The 20,970-nt window shown below is 37.6% G+C and overlaps 1 protein-coding gene across 21 annotated transcripts in view; it reads left to right on the forward strand.

Annotated features, from left to right (window-relative positions):
* The window catches only part of ADGRL2 (adhesion G protein-coupled receptor L2), a 393,922-nt gene that overhangs the window by 253,560 nt on the left and 119,392 nt on the right, over positions 1-20,970 (forward strand). For all 21 annotated transcript variants that reach the window (XM_049808145.1, XM_049808146.1, XM_049808162.1 and 18 more), the window contains one exon: positions 12,036-12,208. In XM_049808145.1, the coding sequence (XP_049664102.1) occupies positions 12,136-12,208 (73 nt within the window). In that variant the 5' untranslated portion in view covers positions 12,036-12,135. The remainder of the gene's footprint in view (positions 1-12,035; positions 12,209-20,970) is intronic.

Here is a 20,970-nt window from a genome sequence, read left to right on the forward strand (position 1 = left end):
ACTGTTTTTTTTCCTCGGCTAAGCCTGGCTTCAGCCCTAGTTCTGGGTACTTTAGAGCCTGATAGCATCAAAAGGTCCTGAGTGTTAGTTGTCAAGCACTGGCATTGCTGGAATCTTTTATTATCTTACTGCTTTGATTTTCTTCATCTCTCTTACAACATGTCAAATAAGAATGTAGGCGATGTCAGGAGAATATGATAATAGTAATTTTTAAAGCAATGTTTAGACTTAAAAAATAATGTTAAAACAATCACGTTTAAGCAATTCATAATGGAAAAATCAGGGGAAATTAATTGCTAATTAAAAAAAAGTAGATTAAATATTTTCTACGTGCTTATTTGATCCAGTTTGCTGTTCTCCTACATCTCTGGATATTTTTGATACAAATTTCTTTTTGCATAAAAGAAAGAAATGAGCTTGCAGATACTGATCCACATGTGTCCACAAAATAAAATTATCTTGGAGTGCTATACGAAGGTATTATAAGTGTTATAATATCTATTATTGCAAAGTTGACTATTAGTTCTTTTCAGTTTCTAAAAAATACTAAGATTGTAGGGCTTAGGAAGTCAGAGCCTGAAATGCTTTACCTCTCCATTTTTTAAAAGCATTTTAAAAACTGCTTTACAATAAAACGGTAATACCAGCTAGAATATGACTTTGTTGGCTTTATTCACTACAGAGAAGGGGTGATTGGCAGGCTCTGGCATTCGGCTGTCCACAGCTGAACTGCAGGGCTTGAGTTGCGTTGGCAGGGCTGCGCGTAAAAGTTTGTGCCGTGTTTGCCAACTGTGTTCTTGGCTCAAGCTGATGTTACATGTCTCTCGACTCCAAAGCTCGCTCATTTGCCAAATTCTACCTAAAAATGTGTGCTGGAATTCCTAATTAAATAAAACCCTTGATATTTATTTTATGCCTTGGAAAGGCACGCATTCTTTCACAGTAGATGCTGCTTTGGTAGAAATACAAATAAAAATTAAAAAAGCCCAAGGTGGATTAAAAAGCTGTAACTGGTATTAGGAGAGAAATTGTCTCTTCCAAACAGATTGGTAGCTTCAGTTCTTTTAGGTATTGAAACTGTGGGACTTTACCAGGTTCTTTCCTGAAATTCTTTGCGTACATACATTTTTTGTTTATTTTTCAAGTATTTTGAAAATTGTTCCACTACAAATGATAATTGCAGTCAGTATATAATTTCATTGGTTTTTTCCCGCTATATAGCAATATAGCTACCTTATTGTTGCCGTAAGCTAAAGTTACCAGTTGAATGATAAAGGTATAATTTATGCCAAACCAGTCTAGAAGCTTTTTCAGAAGACTGATAGCAACTGCTTTTATACATATTGCTATGTAAAATGCTTATTAATGTTAGCAGATGTTGCACTTTAATCCCCCAGAATGATTGTTTGGTAGCAGCAGGAGATTTATTAAGCTCGAGTTGTGTGAAATTGTGTGTGCATAAGCTGCTATTTAGATTGTAAAAATGCCATTGAAAACTGTTAAAAAGTTCTAACTGTAATTGGCAGAGAGGTATTAGCTGTTCTAAAAGAAGTATATGTGTACCATTGGCCCTTGTGCTGTAACCTCTTTATCATTTATCTTCTTGTATTAATGTCACTGAATTATTAATTCATGAGCAGGGTTGGATAGGGTGAAGGCACTATTTAAATGTGTGGCACATGTATCCTTATCGCTGGAGACATGAAAAGAGTCATTTTGTGTTATCTATAAAATGGAAAGGACATTTAAAATTTCATTTACGGTAATCCACTTTACTTCCCAGTAAAACACCTAGATTATTGCTACTATAATATAATGTTTTTATTAAAATTTTGTAATCTTTCCACTCTGCTCACTTATAAATATTGTTGATAGACAAATATATACTTACTTTTTTTCTTTTTACTTGCACATACAGTTCATGAACTGCAGCAGAACATACGAGGGGCAGGTTTTTTATAAAAAAAAAAATTTCTTTTTAATTTCTGGTAAAAGAATACAAAATAAAAGCCATTAAGTATTTGTAATCGTGAAAGGCTAAAATAATTTATCATTTAAAATCATAACGTAACCTAAGTAAAGAAAAATGCGATTTTTTCTAAAGTAGCAGCATCGTCGTCACATTGAGCTACCAAGACCTATATTATTTAAAAGAAACTGTAAATGCGTGACACAGAGTTCTTGGTCTGTTTGATGAAACCACAGAATATCATCAGAGGTCATGTTGCTGCAAAAAAATGTGTTAAAAATGTTATCTTAAAATTCATCCATGCTGTATGGATGATTTAAAAAATATTAAAATGTATGGGAAATATAATGTTTTCAGTCACTCCAATGAAAAGAGTTCATACTTTTGAGTACTTTAAAAAGTATTCATTCTTTTTAAAAATTCTTTGAATGAAAGCAAGTTAGGGATACTTTGTCCTCAGGTGCTCACTGTGGCTGGCGTGGCAGTGCTGGAGATAACCCATATTCCATTTTATTTAATAGTTAGAAGATATCACTTCACAGTTCCCTTTTCACAGTGTGTGGAAAAGGCCTTCACTGTTTCCACAATACATTTTTTTTTTTTCTTTCTTTTTTTTCTGTCTGCCACAACCCCTAAGGAAGAGAAAATACTGTGTAGGATGCTGAGGAGAAGAGTTTTAAACAGTGGTACATGCATGTAGAAAGAGCCTTTCTGTTGAATTGTAATTTAGAGCTCTTTTTGCTCATAATTTCTCCAGATGTAATCATTATAGTTTTCTGACTTAGCCTTTCTACAAAAAGAATAAAAAATGAACTGAAATAGTTTTCTATTTTTCTGTTACAGTTTGAATAAATAAGAATGCCCACAGTTCACCCCAATTAAAGGAGTGGTACAGCTCTGATGAATGACTGGTAGTCATTTGGCTGTCTTGCAGAGTTAAGAATAGTCACCTGAATGTTCATTCCTTATTAAATTGTACAAGAAAATACCTTTAACTATAGTTGCACAATTAGATGCCTAGGCAACTTGTACATCTTTATGGAGCCCATCATCCAGTAACAGAATTCTTTGTTTTGTTGCAGAATCAGGCCTTTTCTGAATAGATACTGAAGATTTATTTGCCATATTTATTGCCTATGTTTTGCATATTCTTGATGATGTGCAAGCACGAGTTACATAATTCGGTCATATATTTGTGTGTAGGTGCAAGGAAGAGAGTTAATGCTGTCTGTGCAGTACTGTCATATATGGCTTCTCACCCTTGAGTTCTTGTTTTCACCGTGAACGTGTGTTATGAGAAAAACCCGTTATGAGGGAAGAAAACAAAGAGTTTGTTGATTTTTATTTCATGATTTTTGACTTTTCAGCCTTCTAAGTGCTACTGGTATGTAAAATTGGTGAACCTGAAAGATGCATCTTCTGTCAATGCGTGTTTCTTTTTTTGTGCTTAATATACACGCCAAAGTCCTCCAAAGGACTGGGTAAATTCAGTGAAATTTCTACCTGTAAGTCACACTTACCTGGAGAATCTCTTGTGTGCTTAGAAAGTAGTTAAAGACCATTCTTAGTTGATTATTCTTTCAAAGGTCTCCATCATTTCTTCCCTTCTTCTGTTGTCAAAATTACACATTTTGATGTGGCTCATGGCTGAGTGTGGGGTGGTGGCACACAGCACTTCTCAGGTTTCTTTGCAAGATGTCATCCACTACCTTTTAATAACTAAATGGTTTTTGAATGGTTTGGAAGTAGAGCTTTATGGAATTACTCTTAGAAGTTCGTTTGTTGTTGTTGGGTTTTAGTGGAACTAAAATGTGGTCTTCTGAAGCTCCTGAATATCAGGCTGCTGGTAAGAAAATACTACTCTCTGATCACTGTAGTATTAATTGTGCTTCAGGAAAAGAAACAAAACTAGCGATAACTTAAGAAAGTGTTATTTGAAAGAAGAAAAACAAAAATGCTTAAGTACAGCATGTTTTAAAACATAATTAAAAAGCATAATTATTGAAATGGTCTTTCATAAAATGCATTACTGTGATGCTATGGAAAGTTTTAATACTTGAAGATATGATGGAAAAGAGGTATTTAAAGATACCTTTCTTCTGCTGTCTCTTTATTTAGTCACAGGTTTTTCACATTTCTTTGCATGTTCATCTGAGGTATTTTATTCTAGATTACTTCATTGCTCCCAAGAAATCCCTTTTGGTAATATTGATAACTTAATATATGACAGATTTTGGTCATTATTATTTCATTTAGTGGTCATATGTATAGACCAAGACGGAATCTGAATATTGATTCACTGAATGGCTGGTAACAATGATTTATGAGCCAAGGATTCAGTGCAGTGAGCCAAACACAGTAGGGATTACATCTTACGTGCCACCATTGATTTTGTTTCTGATTTCACTGCACAATGATTAGGCCACGGTCTCACAGATGTTAACATTAGAGCCATATTCCTCTCTAAGCAAAAGATTTGCCACAAATTACGCCCAGTGCATTGCGTGTATATATTTGTGCCTTCTGCTTCTGATTTTTTAAAAATGATAAATATTTTTCAGTTACTTTTTAAAGAGTTGGTATTTCTCTGGTAACAACAAAGGTTTCTGATAGAATTTTTAAAAATAATCAAAAGTGACTTCGCTGCCCACACAAGCTTGTTCTTGAAACTTGAACTGCATCATTTATGTTGAATACAGACCACATACATTGATCTTAAATACAACTGATAGAAAGTGGGATGCTTTAAAAAGGATGCTAAAACAGCACCCTCATGAATCTTTTTGATAATATTCCTTGGCACATGCCTAGAAAAGAAGACCTCAGTGCAGTAGTTTCCAGGGGATTGGTGCTACCAAGCGGAGGTTTGTCCTTGAATGCCAGATGCCGAGGCTGCAGCACAGCCTCCCCCGACCGTGGTTCAGGTTGCAGGTCCAGTGTACTGGGGCGATACAGCCCCCACTAACCCAGTTATAGCATGGGTAAAAGTGCTGTAAATGCACGGGTAAAAATGTGTTCTTGTCTGCCCTTGCCTGTAACTTGATTTTATTTTGGAAGTTAGTAGCTTGTGGGGGTTTTGCTGGTAGGCTCTATGCTGGTCTAATGAGGTCGTCTTGCTTCAGCGTGTGAGCTGTGAAGGGCATAGCTGAACTCCTGTCCCTGCTTAAGCCCAGTGACGAGCGGTGATAAAGCAGAGCGGGTGCATTGAAATCCTTGCAGTCAGCTAGAGAAACGCCACATCGCTGCACAGGTACGGACACGTCTGACCGCAGTCCCAGGACTTGGTTCTGTTTGTTTTGGTTTTCAGTCTACTTCCACTTCAAACAAGTCCTCGGCTGTGAAAAACACTGGATGGGAGGCAAAAAAAAAGAGATCAGTTAAGTGGCATAACAGCTTTGAGAAATACAGGCCTTTGCAAAGCCTTGTCAAGGCTGTCAACAAACAGTTTACTGTCTTACAAGACTGCAGTGTCTTTGGTTGACGTTAGTCTGGTGATTTTTTTTTTTTCCTTGAGGGAAAGGAATGATATCTTCTAATATAAATAGATTATTTTGAGGATTTCTCTTCCGTGAGAAGTTTGAAAAGCCTTTGAATTTTCTTCAGCTGTTACGATTGCTTGTTTTGGTTTGTCATATGGTTCTCGGTGTTTTTTATAGCTACTCATTATTTTCTTGTTTATTTTTGATGTTCATAAAATCTGTCCTACGTAGGTTTGAAAATGAGAGCTATTTGTTTTGCAGTTTAATGAAGAGAATGGCAAACAGCCTCAGACTGTGCCTCTGGTGTCCAAAGTGATCAGCATATTTAACATGCTCAGCGTGACACTAAGATATTACAGCCAATAACGGTTGTAATTGACTTACAGCATCCCTTTCCCTCCCCCTCTTTTTGGATGCTGGGGATGTATCTTTGAGACCCCATGAAGATGTAGTGACATGGAGGGCAGAAGTGTTAGAAAGGTTTTACTTGCACTGTTTGAGTGGAGGTGGTCTGATGTAGCGGTACGGTGTCGATTCAGGTGAAATACAGGGAATTTGCAATGAGGGTTGAGTGACACCTCCCACCCCCGCCCCCCGGATTCTGAGTATTTAGCAAAGGCAAAAAAAAAAAAATTCAGGCTTGGCAAAAGGAGAGTGCCTGGAGCCAAAAAAAGCCATTCTTATTAGCGCTAGCAAAGGTTTACTTTGCTGGCTTATTGAATGAAAACTCCCTAGAGTGTCCAGGCTTTATCCTGTGTTAACAAGAAGGGGCAAAGCTGGCTTGTTGAGAAGGGAGTGGCGTGTAACTTGTCTGTAAAACACAAGAGTGAGGCCAAGCCAAACTGGAGTGCTGATGAGAAAGGAAAATCTTCATCTTTTCCCCTCAAATCCTATTTATTTTCCCTGTGAATGATTGCGGTAGACCACTGAGCTGCTGTAGACTGATGGACTAAATTGTGATGTTGCACTGTTAAAATAGTGTCAGTGCACCGTTCAGTGTCATGTCTTGCATAGGTAGGTGTGGTATTTTGAATGATCTGCTGCACTGATGAGCTGGGAACCCAGGCTGGTGTGGGGTGGGCATTTCTGTGGTCATTCTCAATTCAGGGTACACGTTTATTGCGCGCTGTTTCAGGCATTCCTCAAGCGTGGGTGTGTCACTTCAGAGCACAGCGCAGCTAAATGCATTGAAGTAATTTTTTTTTTTGTTGCAAGATTGGATGACCTTGGTCAAGTCTTGTTCTTACGGTATTATTCCCTTTCCTGATACTGTATTCCTTCCATGCAACTTGGGAAGAGATGTTTTGGGTTAGAAATCCAGTGTTCAAGGTGACAATTAGTAGGGACTGTTGAATACAGAATTGAAGGTAAGACTCTCTCGTACATTTTAAGCATTGAATTGCTTTTAATGGAAAATAAGTCTTTGTTAACCAATTTTAGATGGAGCAGAGTTAGCCTTTCCTTTCTTCTTGCAACATGCAACTTGTTTAATTGGAACAGATCAGGCATTGATTGTTTACCATAGGTAGCAGAAGGACGCTAACTAAATCAGCATGGGGTCTTGCTTGTCTTAAGGTTTTTTTTGTAAGATCTTGTAAATTTGAAGATTTTCTACAATCTGGTACTGTAGCACTAATGCAAAGTTGTTAATGTAAGTCAATTTTTGAATAACCGTATTGATGATTTAGGAATAACTTATACTGGATGCATCTGAAGATATGTTCAATGTTGAAAACTAGAGCTGGTTCTCACTACCGATAGGTATAAAACTGTAGCTCTTAGACCATAAACAGTATTAGTCTCATTCTAGTATTTTACTAATGTGGCTTAGACAGTTTTACTAATCACACTGCACTAATTAAATTCTTATGTTACAGATTATAGGAAGTTTAACTTTTTTTTTTTTTTTTTTTAAATTGGGAAAGCCTCATGGTGGGAAGGCACGTGGACACATGATTTCTCAGGAGACTAAGTAGTCTATTATATTGTATGAATATATATCTACTCACCCTTGCCTCCTCTTCCCCCTCCTTTCCTCTGCAGAGTGTCTCAGATATATTACAGAATTACTTAGTTTCATAAACTGGGTTATGAAAGGCAGTGGGGGTGCTGCTTGTGTGGCAAGGTAGGTCATACAGGATTTATAAGAAGGACTGCCTGGGTCCTGCTAGTTCCTCGGCACATATAAGCTGTGCAGTTGTGGCTGATATTCCTTACCTCTCAGTGCCTCATCATCTGTAATGCTAGTGTAAATTTTATTTCTGTAATAGGGATGTTAAAGCTTGGCTAAGGTTGCAAGCACTTCGCGGTGTTTCTAAGACGATTTGGAAAATTAAGCATTATATTGTAAAATACGTCAGTGTTAGTCTGAAAGACTTCCAGCTAAAGAAAAACATCCTTGCTTAGCTGGAAAGATCTCTGCGTTCCCCTCTGTCTTAATTGCCTGAAAATCTGGACGGAACAGGAGGGAAAAGGCAGCTCTTGAGCATGCTGTGTCAGTTGTCCGGAAGCTCTTAAAAGACCCTTTCTTGGCTTTTGAAAATAAAACCTTGGGAAGGTTAAACAGAGTAGAGTTGGGACGCATCAGTCCTTCAGAGGTCTTTCTCTTCAAAGATGAAAGCATTTCAAGGAGCATGCTTGGAGCAGCTTTCTCTTATCTCTGGGGTGCTCTTGAGCAATGTTGCGGGGAGAGGCATGGCCAAGAGTGGCACGTATTCTGCGGCGGTCGTGTTCTGTCTGTAAGAAGTTTCAAAAGTACAGAAGGACAAGGAAGCAAGGCAGGGGCACTAAGAGATTCGGGACTTGGAGCACAGCTTGTGAATACGGTATGAAGAGATGCCCAATACTTTTGCAGTCAGTGTACAGGTTTGAACATTAACATTTCCATTACTGATCCAGTCGTCTTCAACAGCACATATGTGAAGAAACTTAACAAGGTGAACCGCTCTTGTTTCCAGCAGAGGGTTGTTTTTTTTTTTTTTCTATGGGAGACTGCAGTATGGCCCAGAGGTAGGGATTTAAGTTACAACTGAAATTTTCTGGCCAGCTTTTATTGCACTCTGAAATTCAAGCAACCTTTCGCTCTAGGGAGTTTCTCTCTGCCCCACCCACGAGCCCAAGCAGTCAGTGATCCAGGGAAAAGGTTTATTAACATCTGAGGGAAAATAAGTTATTTGTGCAGGACAGCCACTCGCCGTGGCCTCCTTTTGCTGTTTACAAAGAAGTAACTTAATATGTCTTTTCCTGGTCCTCCTTGTTTGGTTTGGGATTTGTTGTTGTTGTGAGATGCCACTGACAGTCGCCGTATCGCTGATAGATGGATGGTCAGAAGGATGCGGCTGCCAGCAGTGTCTATAGCCAGAGTGTTCTCTGGCTCCAGCTCATGTCTGGGTACCTTTTTCAGGATTAGCTTTTGTTATGTTGATGAATAGCTGGTTCAGAACTGCACTGTTCTTTTACTTGGAGCCACACAGAATTTCTCAAATATAGAGGTTGCATTAAAAATTTTTCACTGTGCAGCTGTTAGTTTTCATTCAAAAGAAGAGAAAGAAGCAAACCCAAACCCTATTACATCAGTTTTCAAACACTGCTTAATTTTTTCTTGCTTTTTTAGAAAAACATGTGTTACTAATAATCCGGTAGGGGCTGGTTAGTTTATTTTAAATTCTTTTTGCAGCAGTACACTGAGTTAAATTCTATGTCTGTACGCTACAGCAATCTAGAGAGAACAATATATTGCACAAAGCACTTAAATTTGTCCTTAAAATTTTTTGCATTTATGCTTAGTTGAATAGTTTCTGCTGGTTTTAGTATCACAGAAGCATCAATAACCTTTCAGAAACTGTGATTTCTTATTAACATAGTTAAAATAAGTCAGTTTACAAGGTTCAGGAATGCTTACTCGATTTAAAAAAAAAAAAAGAAAAAAGTGTCTGCCATAAATTTTGCAGCTATTTCCCAGAGAGATGTTGGGTACCCCAAGTGGTGCTTTGATTGTAGTTTTTAACACAACCTCCACCCCCACCCCCCAATTTAGAAAAAGCCCACAGGGAAGTGATGAGTTTAAGGATGATAAAGCACAGGTATGTCGCTATCCACTTGAAAATGAAGGGAAATGTCTCAAAATCTGTGTGTGCAGTGATCTGTTATGGAAATAATGATAAAACTTGAGTCTCAGGAAGTCAAAATCTTCTGGACAGACTGGGAGCAATCAGAAGGCTGACTTAATTTCACTTTTATCCATTATTGTTCCTCATCTATTCTCTTGGATTATTCTGATTGCTTACTGAAATTATGCTGATTAGTCTGTAGTGTCTGTGAAATAGTTTTATGATTTTTCCTTTGGGTGCTACAGGTAAAAAATTAATCCAAGCTCTTCCCAAGCTTTTAGCTGAACTGTCTCCAGGGGTTTTTTTGGCTATATCATGGTGGCAATTTTTTCTTCTTTGCTCAGCAGGAGCTCCTTTGCAATTGTAATTTCTGCTGAATGTAGTGCATCCTTTGTGGATTTTTAGATGTATTTTTTTTTAGTTGCAAAATACTCTCACCCCAGTGTGAAAGATCTAGAGATACAATATGACTGTCTCTTCATAACTGCTTCTGGGTTGTCCTGTAGCAGCTGGTGTATCACCATCTAAATTGAGGGCACATCTTTTACCTTTAGGCACATGGGTCTGTGCCAGGCAGAGCCACACTCTGCCTGTCCTGCACTGAAGCACTCCCTTTGCTATCACATGCTCTTTGTTGAAATGTGTGCGGATAAAAGTGCCTGTGATTGAAGAGCACCTGTCTGTAGTTGGAAATTGGAAAAAGGGTTTGTTTTTATGTATAAATAAATACAAAATCAGTTGGCCTCAGATGTCAGTTCTCTTTCATTTCCCTGTGTGAGAAATCACAAGCATGCTTGTGTTGTGTGAGAGGGATGCCTACACTGAAGTGGCATCACTCCTCTTAAAGAGGAGCCAAGTAAAGAAGCCTACTTGGCTATTTAATAGTCTCCTATTCTGCCACAGTCACTTGCCTTCGCTGAGAGCCAGAGAAATTGTTCCATAATGTTTTCTGTTAATTCCCGTCTTTCTCTCCTGGGGGAAAAAAGTGAGTGCCAGTCTTGTTGCTGTCTGTGTGCTCGGGGAACAAACTTATCATTGATTAATATTAACATTGACTAATATAAAAGGAGTTACACTTTCTACTTCTGAAAATGATCTACAGTTCATAGAATTTCTTTGTCTGGCGTTTTGTGCTCTTCATCCTTTCCAGTTCTCCTCGCCAAAAGGGTAAATGTATTTTTAAAGCCCTCAGCATGCTCCAGTACTATTAAGACTCGTAAGTGGCCCTTGGATCCTGCCACTTAAATTTTTACATAGTCCTTGTTATGTTTTTAAAGTAATGTTAATTTCAGGTACCTCAGAAATGCACCCACACAGTCCTGTCCATTGGTCTTGGAGAGACCAAGCCAGTGGGGCACCAGACTCAGCTCTCTGGATCTGTCATTGCCGCAGTGTTCGGAGAGTCATTCTTCCAGAGTTGTTTCACATATCTGTAATCTATAGAGCCAGCTTTGTAGTTAAAAATAATTTTTTTTTTTTATATGGATGTTAATTTTTCTCTAGCTTCCCAAACTCTAATAGTCGGGGCTGAAGCATGATCTAGCTTCATACAGTGAGATATGGAAGGGGATGCACATAGTTACTCAGTTGGCTGGCAAAAGAAGGAAGTCATTAGCGAAAGGGAGCACTCTGCTGTCAAGTCTTCTATCACAGCTACTGCACTCTATCACTGTAATTATATTTTTCAAATGCAAATGATAGCTTTAAGAATTCTTCCTTTGGTACATCGTTTACAGGAGCAGTTCGGTTCATATTTCTCAGTCGGAGACAAATCTCGTCAGAGGCTAAGGACAGGAGAGTCTCATCCGTTATGTTTATTCCCTTTTCTCTGAAGGTGTTTATTGGGTAGAAATACAGCAAACTGTAGAGGCATATGAAGAGGCTTCCTCACCAGAGTATTTTGTTGGCAAAGTTGCTGTTGCTGCTTGTCATCCAAGGAGAGCGACCTATGTGTAGCACGAAGGGAACTCTGGAGCTGTGGCAGGGAGGAGACCCGCAGAGCCTTACTGTTGAGCGGTGTTGCTCCGTTGCTCTCAGCTACTCCATGTTTTGAATCCCTTAGAAATATGGCAGTGCCCTAGATTTAATTTTATTGTTGTTCTTTGAGGTAGAGAAATGCAGGTTTGGGGAGTGGGAAAAGCTTAGCCTAGTCATCTGCACATCCAATTTCTTATACTCAGTGAAAGTGTTCCTTTTTTTTTTTTTCCCCCAGGTGTCTTAGTGCAGGTACATCAATAACATTCGTACTTTCAACTTTAACATATATCATTATTTGGCATTCTGTTTAATGATCACTGACCTTGAGAGATTACATCCCACAAACCTGCCAAATTCCCAGCTACAGTACAGGTGTACTGTCAGTTTTTATTAAAAATTTCTGTCTTCATGTCAAGTAAGATTTGGTATTCCATATTATTGGTGTTCAGCTATTGATGGATTTTTTTTTCTCCTTTTCTTCCAAATCCTCTGCGTCTCCAGGTATGAAGATGAATAATGCAGACCACTGGTTTCGATGATGCTGGGCTTTTATAACTGGATTCATTAAGGAATACAAAGAAAATTCTTGCAGGGATCAATAATGGTGTCTTCTGGCTGCAGAATGCAAAGTTTTTGGTTTCTGCTCATTATCAGCTTCCTGCAGTGTACTGAAGGTAAGCTTTAGTTTATTTTTTACTTGAGTTTGCAGATGAGATGAATGGTCTGTACAATTAATTTCTGTTAGATGACTCAAAGTTTTAGGTTGTCAGAGTACAAGTATCTGTAGCATGTTCTACATTTAATTTATAAGACATAAACTGTCTCTTTTGTAAAGAAAAAAGAAAATGTATTTTTTTGGTTTTGATGCAGTGTGGCATGCTGAAACTGAAACACAGTGTTCAGGCAACTGAAGTGACAGTATTAATGTCCTTGATTGGTAGGTGCTTTATTTTTGGACTCTTCCTGTTTATTCTTCTTTTTCCTGTTCTCATTGCGCAACCATATAGAAGCAATTTATGGCTATGTTAAATGTGATATAAAATAACTAAACAGTGCAAATGAAATACCTGGTTTACTCTTCTAATTTGGCTGGCTGAAAATAAAACGGCAAATGCTTCATTTAAGATCAGAACTATGCAAGTTAAATTTCAGGAAATAAAACTCAAAGTGCATACAGAAATAGCATCTACTTTAAAATATTTTTGCTTTTTAAAAAAAGGGAAAAATACTTTACTGCTGTCAAATGTGGTGCTTAAAATAGCTCTTAAAGAGATGAGGAAGGAAAAAGCTCTTTAAAAAAAGTTGTATCATCTATTCTTTATCTGTTTTTCTTCATAAGGTGTATTTTATCCAGTTAGTGTGTCTCCCCAGCTGTTCTGGTGGCCATTTTAATAGAGAAACACAAATGAAGGATCAGGAAAACATGGTTTATGAATTCTTAATTACAAATATTTGTATAGAACTTGAGGCTATTTCTGGGTGTAATCATTCTGATTGACTAGATTACAGGTGAAAGGACTGGTTTAGTAATAAAATAGCACCTCCATGCCTTTTTACATTATTCAGTAATCGGTTTATAATATATAGGCTTCTTTGGTGCATCTGTGGCATGATCTCACCATCTTTTAAAGCAGATACATGCCTTACCCTGTCAAAATTCTTTGAATTTTAAGGATAAGTTTTCAGAGATACTTCAGGAAACTTGGTCTACCTCCCCCTCTCTTCTTTCCCAAGTCTATACAAACAAAAAGAATCTAGTCCCCCAAAATGGCAAAACCCTAGATGAAAAATTTAAATACTATATATGGTTCAGTGCGTAATTTCCTAAACATTTATTCTAGACTAACACAACTCGGGTCTTGTGTTGTACTGACAGACAAGCTTTGCTGAAATAGGTTGTTCATATGTATGGGTGAACATACACATACACCAGGGAGTGCATCCTAGGAGTCTTCATGAAGGTTTCTGAACATGGGGAAATCTCATTTCACTTAAATAGCTTTCACAGCCGGTTTCCCCTCCCTCCCCTCATTCTTCTTAAAAATTGCAAGGATGTATTAGAAAACTGGCATTTCCCGCGGCACACTGCAGATCTGGGATGGTTGCATCCTTGATGGGATTTCTGATTTGGTAGCTGCTGTACTGACTTCTCTCTTGGTGTCTGTTGAGTCTGTGGACTTGTGTATAATCTCACTTTTATAGGAAAGTAAGTGCCAACAGCTGGAAGGTAAAATGCTTTTCAGCCTCTTTAACAGGTAAGGAAGTTAAATGCATATTAGGAGAATGGCATTATAAATCTTATGACTGGCTGGTTAGGTAATAACTTGTGTTAATTATAAATGCACTTACATTGCAAAAGTGGTTGCACTAGTTGAAAGCAAAGGTGTAGTAAGTAGCGGCATCTATTTATGTTTTTTTCTGAAGTTTTAAAATACTAAGGATTTTATTTGTTGTTGTAATTGTTTCAAATCCCTATATCTAGTACATTTTACAAAGGTTCACATACTTGCAGTTTAATGCTATGTGGTGATTGAAAACATTTGAAAACAAAGGAAAAGCAGACAACTTACTTTCTCTGGTTCGGTTACAGTAGCAAACAGCATGCTGCAAAGAGTGTTTTACCTGCTGAGTTTGGAAAGGAAAAAGTCAACTGAGAACTTCTGCAGATTGAGTTTTTGCCATTTGCAGAAAGCTAATTTTCATTGTCATCTGTAATATTTCAAGTTCATTTTGTTCTGTCCCTGTTTTTCTTGCTTTTAGTAGCCAGTAGCAATCTTTTGATGCTTCAGTTGTGAATTTACTTTTTAAAAGTCTGTACAAGAGCTGCTTTTTCAGCTAAAAGAAACAGGGAAGGAAATTGGGAGCAGATAACAGAATCATACCAAATTAATTGTAAATTCTTAAAATAAATGAAATATTGTGGCTCTGTATACTGGAAATGAATATTAATATAGAGTTGGCTTCCAGCCACAGAAGCAAAATGAATACCGCATTATTACACTTTCTCACAAGATTACATTGCCTTCTGCTTCAGTAATAAGAGATGCCAAGTGTAACGTGCTTTAGTAGCACTTCATGCCTGGAAATACGAACATGAACAAAGGTTAAAATAAGAGCATCTAACTTTTGCTAGAAATAAGAAAATCTTTATTTCTCTCACTTGGAACTTAGGGGTTTTTTAGAAATCTTATGTGTATATGCAGGTTGTTGCAGTTGGTAGGGGAGATGAAACCTGGCTGAATTCCCTGCTGTTATATTTCAATGTTTCTGTGCAGTTAAACAGAGAGAGAGCGGAAAAAAAAATTCCTGGATGTGGACAAGTGATTCATTTGTTCATATAATGAAACATTTACCAATCAAGATAAAGACTTCATTACTCTCACAGTGTCTTAACTTTAACTCACCAGCGAATTAGTGAGCAGGCACAGTTATGTGAAGGCTGCAATTTATTTTAATGTTGCCTGTCCAAATAGGAATCGTATCTTCAGTTAAGAAGGTCTTGGTTTTGCTTTGTTTTTCGTGGCTAGCGCAGTCCAGGTGGGGTTGCTTTTGAAGCAGTCCATTCCTTCAGGTAAAACGAGCCTGGAACGGACGAGTGCTGGCAGCTGGAGGGGAAGACCGTACAGAGTTATTATACACTGCTGGTACATTGATCAACAACAGGTCAATATTGTTGTGTAGAGGCTTGAAAAACATTGTTATTACCATCAACAGCAAGCATTGCAGCCCTAAATAAGGAAGAGGTGAGAGGCAGGAAAAAGGAAAGAAAAGCTGAAGTCATGAGCTTGAACATTAACGTCATTTGCGAAGGTATTTTTCTGTCCCTTTTTCTAGCCTGTTCTGCTATAGGTATGTCTATAAACTACAGTTTTATTACAAAAGACAGACTGAAAGGACTTCCTTGGACAGCAGTTTGAATCGGAGTTAACGTGGGTAGCTGTGTGAAGCCTGGCCTCGTACTGTGGCTGATGGCCTGGGGGAGACGGGAGCTCCCACTGTGGCTGTGCCTGAGCCCGTCCCTGTCCCCGTCCCACGCCACCCTGGATCTCTGGTCTCGCAAAAGGAGGGGCTTCGTGCTCTTCTTGGTCCCATGCAGTTGAGTCCCATGCCTCTACCTACCTGTTTCCTATGAACTGTAGGAAATGGATTACTTTTGGCACCACCTCTTTTTGCCTTTTTTTTTGCCTCTTCCTAATTAGGTGAACTCATCCAACAAGTTAAAAATTATCTGAGAAAATACAGAAAGTCAGAGAGTGAGATCACACATGCCTTGTTTCCATAGCAAAGCAGAGTAAAAAGCTTATTACACATATTATTGGTTTCTCTTCAAGCAAGTTAAGACAGATACACTAATATGCATATTAAAAAAAGATGTCAGAGCTAAACATTCTGATTAAGATTGGGTTTGGGACTGTACAAGTTTCGATTTTTTAAGCTTTATTTTGCTTACAGAGTCCACCTTCTTGACTAGCTTTAGATGCCTTTTGGTTTTATTCTCTTCAGCTGCTTGAGAAGCAGAAGTGCTTGGGAAGCACGGAAATAATCTTCTTTGCTTATAGTTATTTTAATCAAGGTTTAATACAATTTTAATTCATTTTATTATGAATTATTTCCTATGCTTTGTCCAAAGGAAGATTCGTCATGCTTTCATTGGCTATCTAATTCTGTTTTCCTAAACAGCATTAGTGTTTTTTTTAAAAAATCCAGCCTGTCTTTGCCTCTGAATGTACATTTTGATTAACATTATGCTGAGAAATATAAATTCCTGTAAATTTCACTTATGTCAGCCAAGGAGCTGAGTGTTAAACTGGAAGCAGTTTTAAGCGTGTATCCAACGTGAATGCATTTACTAAGGAAAAGACGTACTAAATGCAGGTAACGTGCATGGGGCCACTACAAAGGTATTTGCTTTTTAGTGTATTGCTTCAGATCTTCGACCTCCTGACAAGCTACTCAGAGTGTCTAAGGCATATGGCACAGGTACTCAACAAACTGTAGAAGCACGTTGGTTTTCCTGTACATTTACTAGGAAGTATTAGTAGGATTTTGCCCAGGACAAAAATTCAAAAAATTCTTGTACCCTGGACTTCAGAAGAAATCGACTTCTGTTAATTAGCAGATTCAAGTTCTACAAGGGGTGAAACCCATTACAGAGTCACGCAAGAGCAAATAGGAACACTAATTTAATTTCTAGCCAGGGAATTTATCACAGTGAGAGCTCTATGAAGCACGCAGTTAGTAGGCAACTACTTGGTTTAATAGAGGTTGCAAAGCATCCGCAAGCACACCCAGTGTACTAAGGCCAGCCAGTTATTCCCCACCCTTAGGAGGGTCAGGCTAATAAGCCTTCCAATACTATCTTCATTTTTATCATGTATACCTAATGTGTTTTATGATTCTTTAGAAAATGTTTTTTCTTAATTGGTTAATTCAGATTATGCAGAAGAAAATGCCTGTGAAGGAAGCAGTTGTGTTTCTGCAGAAAGCAACTGCTGCACTGCGTCCTGTTTTCTTTCCTGGAAGAGAATGCTGTTTTTCACTGGGATATTCTGGTGCATACTTATCTGGGACATCTCTTTTCCTTTTCTGAGGGAGGTGTAGGCCCAAGGTATCTTTTAAAAAGGAAATTTATTTAAACAGTGAGACCAAACTTCTTCTGAAAGAAGAATGTCTGTTAAACTTTTCAAGTGCATTTCCAGATAATAGAGACTGACAGACTGCCTGGAAAAGCCAGAGATTCTTTAACGTGCTGGCAGTGAATATCCTTTCATACATGCCCTGAGCAGTGAGGTCTGCAGGATCCCATGCTGTAACATTACATTTTTGAAACTGAAGCAAAACCAACACTATTTTAAAATGTAGAAGAACCATGTAGAAGAATGCAGAAAAGAACCATTTTAAATACTGTACTATTGTACATTTATATGAGCATTTGCTAGGAAATGTTAATGTAAGGATCTTATAATTTAAGCAAAGAAAAAAGTATAAATGCGCAATTACTGTGAGATGAATAATGGTATTACTATTTTGATAAGCTGTCTTCCTCCTCAGCTACTTAAAAACATTCTCTTTTATGAAGTGAGATTTTGCATCTTCTTGAGCTCTGTATTCAGAAGAAAAGAACCTTGTAACACGTAAAACTGTAGAAACACAGTGTGTTGTGCTAAGGGCAGATGTATTTTCAGAGCCCTCTGAGCTCTTACTTCAGTTTACCATCTTTCGTTGCTGTAACCTCGGTGGGCAAGGCGAGCCGTGCAGCTGACCACTGCAATTAGAGGGGATTGACTTAACCTTCAGCTAACCTGCACTGACACCACTGCCTGAGGGGCTTTTCTTCTATTAAATATAAATCTGGGTATATTCTAGATGAGCTTATAACGGTAAGGTACCTTTCCAAGAACACAATAGCAGAATTTGGACACTCATGTCTTTTAAAAAACGAATAGGCTTCATTAGTATTCTGTTACTAAATGTGGAAAAGATATATCATTTATTTTAATTAACAGTTGTATTTAAAAGTCTTTAATTATTTTCATTTCTGTTTTCTGTCAAGTGGAAGAATACTGTTTGTCTTAGTAACAAGGTTTTTTATATAGCTTTAACAACAATGTCTGTCTTTATATTGTACTTTTGGGTCATAGTGTAAAATGGAAGTATAACTGCCTAAAGCATCTGATATCAGTGAATGCCTCAGCACTGGCTTTCTTATTACATTTAGTGTCCTTATGATCAGATTATAAAAATTATCATGAAGTATAATGATTTTAGATTTAACATTCATTGCCAAGTTCTGCAAGCACATATTGGGTTTTGTACTTGAAAGTCGATCCATTGATGTTCGTGGTCTGCTTCTGTGAGTAAACGGTACAGAACAGTAATACATTTTGTGCAAATTGTGTGTTGTACGGATGTCTTAATAGCAGCAAGTGTATGTAGGGCAAAAGCACTGCAGACAAAGGACTTAGGCAAACATTTCTAATATATGTTTCATGAATGTGCCCACTTCTGTGTTTGAGATAGCCTTCCAGGTTGTCTTACATGAGGAAGAGGAGATAAAATCATTCACAGGGAGAAGTTCTTAGCTTGTTGTCCATCCATACTCCTGTCATAAATGCACTTAATAGTATATGAGCTCCCAACATGTTGTTATGCAGTTGTATATATTTATACAGTAGCCTTCATGGATGAGACACTTTAAAAATTGTCTGGCCTTTTACAGTCGTTAATTAGTGTCATGTTTACTCATCAACATTGGTTGGTTAGAAGAGTATTTATAGTTGCTCCCTCTGATTATTATTTTTTTGTTTATTGTATGACTTTGTAATTGGATAATTTGGCTCTAAAGCAGCACTTCATTGTATTATATGCTGTCCAAGTGAAAAATTAGGAGAAAGGAAGATAAGGAAATAAAACACACACATATATAGTAAAGGTTCATGAATAATTTTGTTGTACTTTCAGTTTTACATGGTACTTATTCTGTGCCTGTGTTGGTAGATTCATACTGAAGGATTTTTACTTCTAATCACTTCGAATTTGATAAAATTCCATTCTGTTAAAGCTGGATCGGCTCCAGTTTTACTCATTTCTACAGATAGCACTAGTTTATCCATTGATGGTTTGTTTGGATTGACATTTTGAATGAAATGCATGAACACTGGATATTTTTCCAATCATGTTCACTTTTTTCAGGAATACTAAATTTTTTACATTTTAAACACAGGATAAATTTTGTATGGGTGATTCTGTAAATGAGCCATACCTGAAATCCAACAACTTCGTATGAGAAATTGAATATGCAGTTCTTTCTGATAGATAGGAGCTGAAGAAATCCTTTCGCTTGAAGGTGTCCCAAATTCTTGACCTTCCAGAAAGAGTCTTGAACTACTCCACTGGCTTCCAAAACCCAACTGTGCTAAAGCTCTTTGTGTTTCTGTAATCTCTATCTCCTGGCTTTCTTTTGAAGTGTAAAGAAATACAATTTTACGACTGTTAGCTTGGCTCATGGGCCCTTCTTTCAATCAGGGAGAGGATCCATCCATGTCCCGGTGACATTAAGGCAACCTGTGTAAACATACGTGAGTGTGTTGGCAGTAGTAGGGGAGATTCCCTGGTTGTTCCTCCTGAGCTTGGACCAGTCCAGGTGGTTGGGAACGTTTCATTCTTTTTGTTTTCTCAATTTATACTAGTATAATAATCACTGATGTTTTGTCAGTATATAAAATGTGGTGGGGGAGAGGCTAGATGGGAAGCAAAATGAGGGTTTTTTTCATCTGTTGCCTCAGCAACATATACATGTGAGAAACTCAGGGGACCACATAACTTTCAGTTGTTGGATACAGCACTCGGCTAGTTTTATGAGGGATCTTGATGATGGAAGGAGAGCTGGCTTTTGTGTTCTCCCTCGTCAGGGATTTTGATGTCTCTCTCAGGAGTTAGGTAGTTTTGTTCTGTTCCAGCAGAAAGTACAATTAATGCAAGGTGCTGTTTGAGCAATTTTCCTGTTAAATTTGAATTTAGTAATTCCTTTAGGAAACCTGAGAGGAAGTTGACACTGAAACCAGATTCTCTGATCTGCAGCATTTTTAGTTGGAAAAGCAACGAGAAATGTTTGCTTTTTAAAGACTTCAGCATTATTTCACATCACTTCTGTTTTAACCATCTTCTTCTTGAGCTTCAGTCGGATTTGCCTGTTTGCCACTGATCTGGTTTGACTGTGCATGTGACTTGATCTGCCGTCCACAGTATTTCACATTAATTTCTCCTATTTCTCCCCATTGAGCTGCCCCAGTTCTTTTCTGTAACTCAGGCTTGCGGATTGCCTTTAATATTTTGTCTTTTTTTTTTTTTTTTAATTATACAATGTTACTTTAAGAATAAAGTTAGGCTTTATTCTGCGCCATTGTTAACATTTACCATTGAAAGTCTATTGGAAAAAATGTGGGTTTGTGGCTTAGAACTGATAATGCTTTTTAGTGGCTTAAGACAAATATGCTTTTAGTAAACAAAACTGAACAGTTTGCTGCTTATGCTTTTGCATCATTTAATTTGCAACAGATGAGGCTGGCATGCGTGAAGAGTGAAGCATGGAAAGTACTAGAGGGCAAATGGGTGGTTTGTGATGTGGATTATTACCCATAAAGATGGATAGAGTCCACAAAACATCACTTCATGTATTAATGTACCAGCTGGAAAAAAAAATTAAATATATCAGCATAGCATATCATGCATAAACTGTTGGTTTTGGCGTTCAATTCAAATCCTGCTCAGTAATAAAAAACTTTAAATCTTCTGTATCTTTATACTAAAGAGATATATATATATATATCTTCATATATATAAAAAGCATCTGTGCAAATACATTTTTAAAAATCCAGAATACAAAAGTCTGGAAGTCATCCATATGTAAACTGTCTTAAAGGATTTATAATATACA

Source organism: Accipiter gentilis, chromosome 8 (assembly GCF_929443795.1).
Source record: "Accipiter gentilis chromosome 8, bAccGen1.1, whole genome shotgun sequence".
In the NCBI taxonomy this organism is placed as follows: Eukaryota; Metazoa; Chordata; class Aves; order Accipitriformes; family Accipitridae; genus Astur; species Astur gentilis.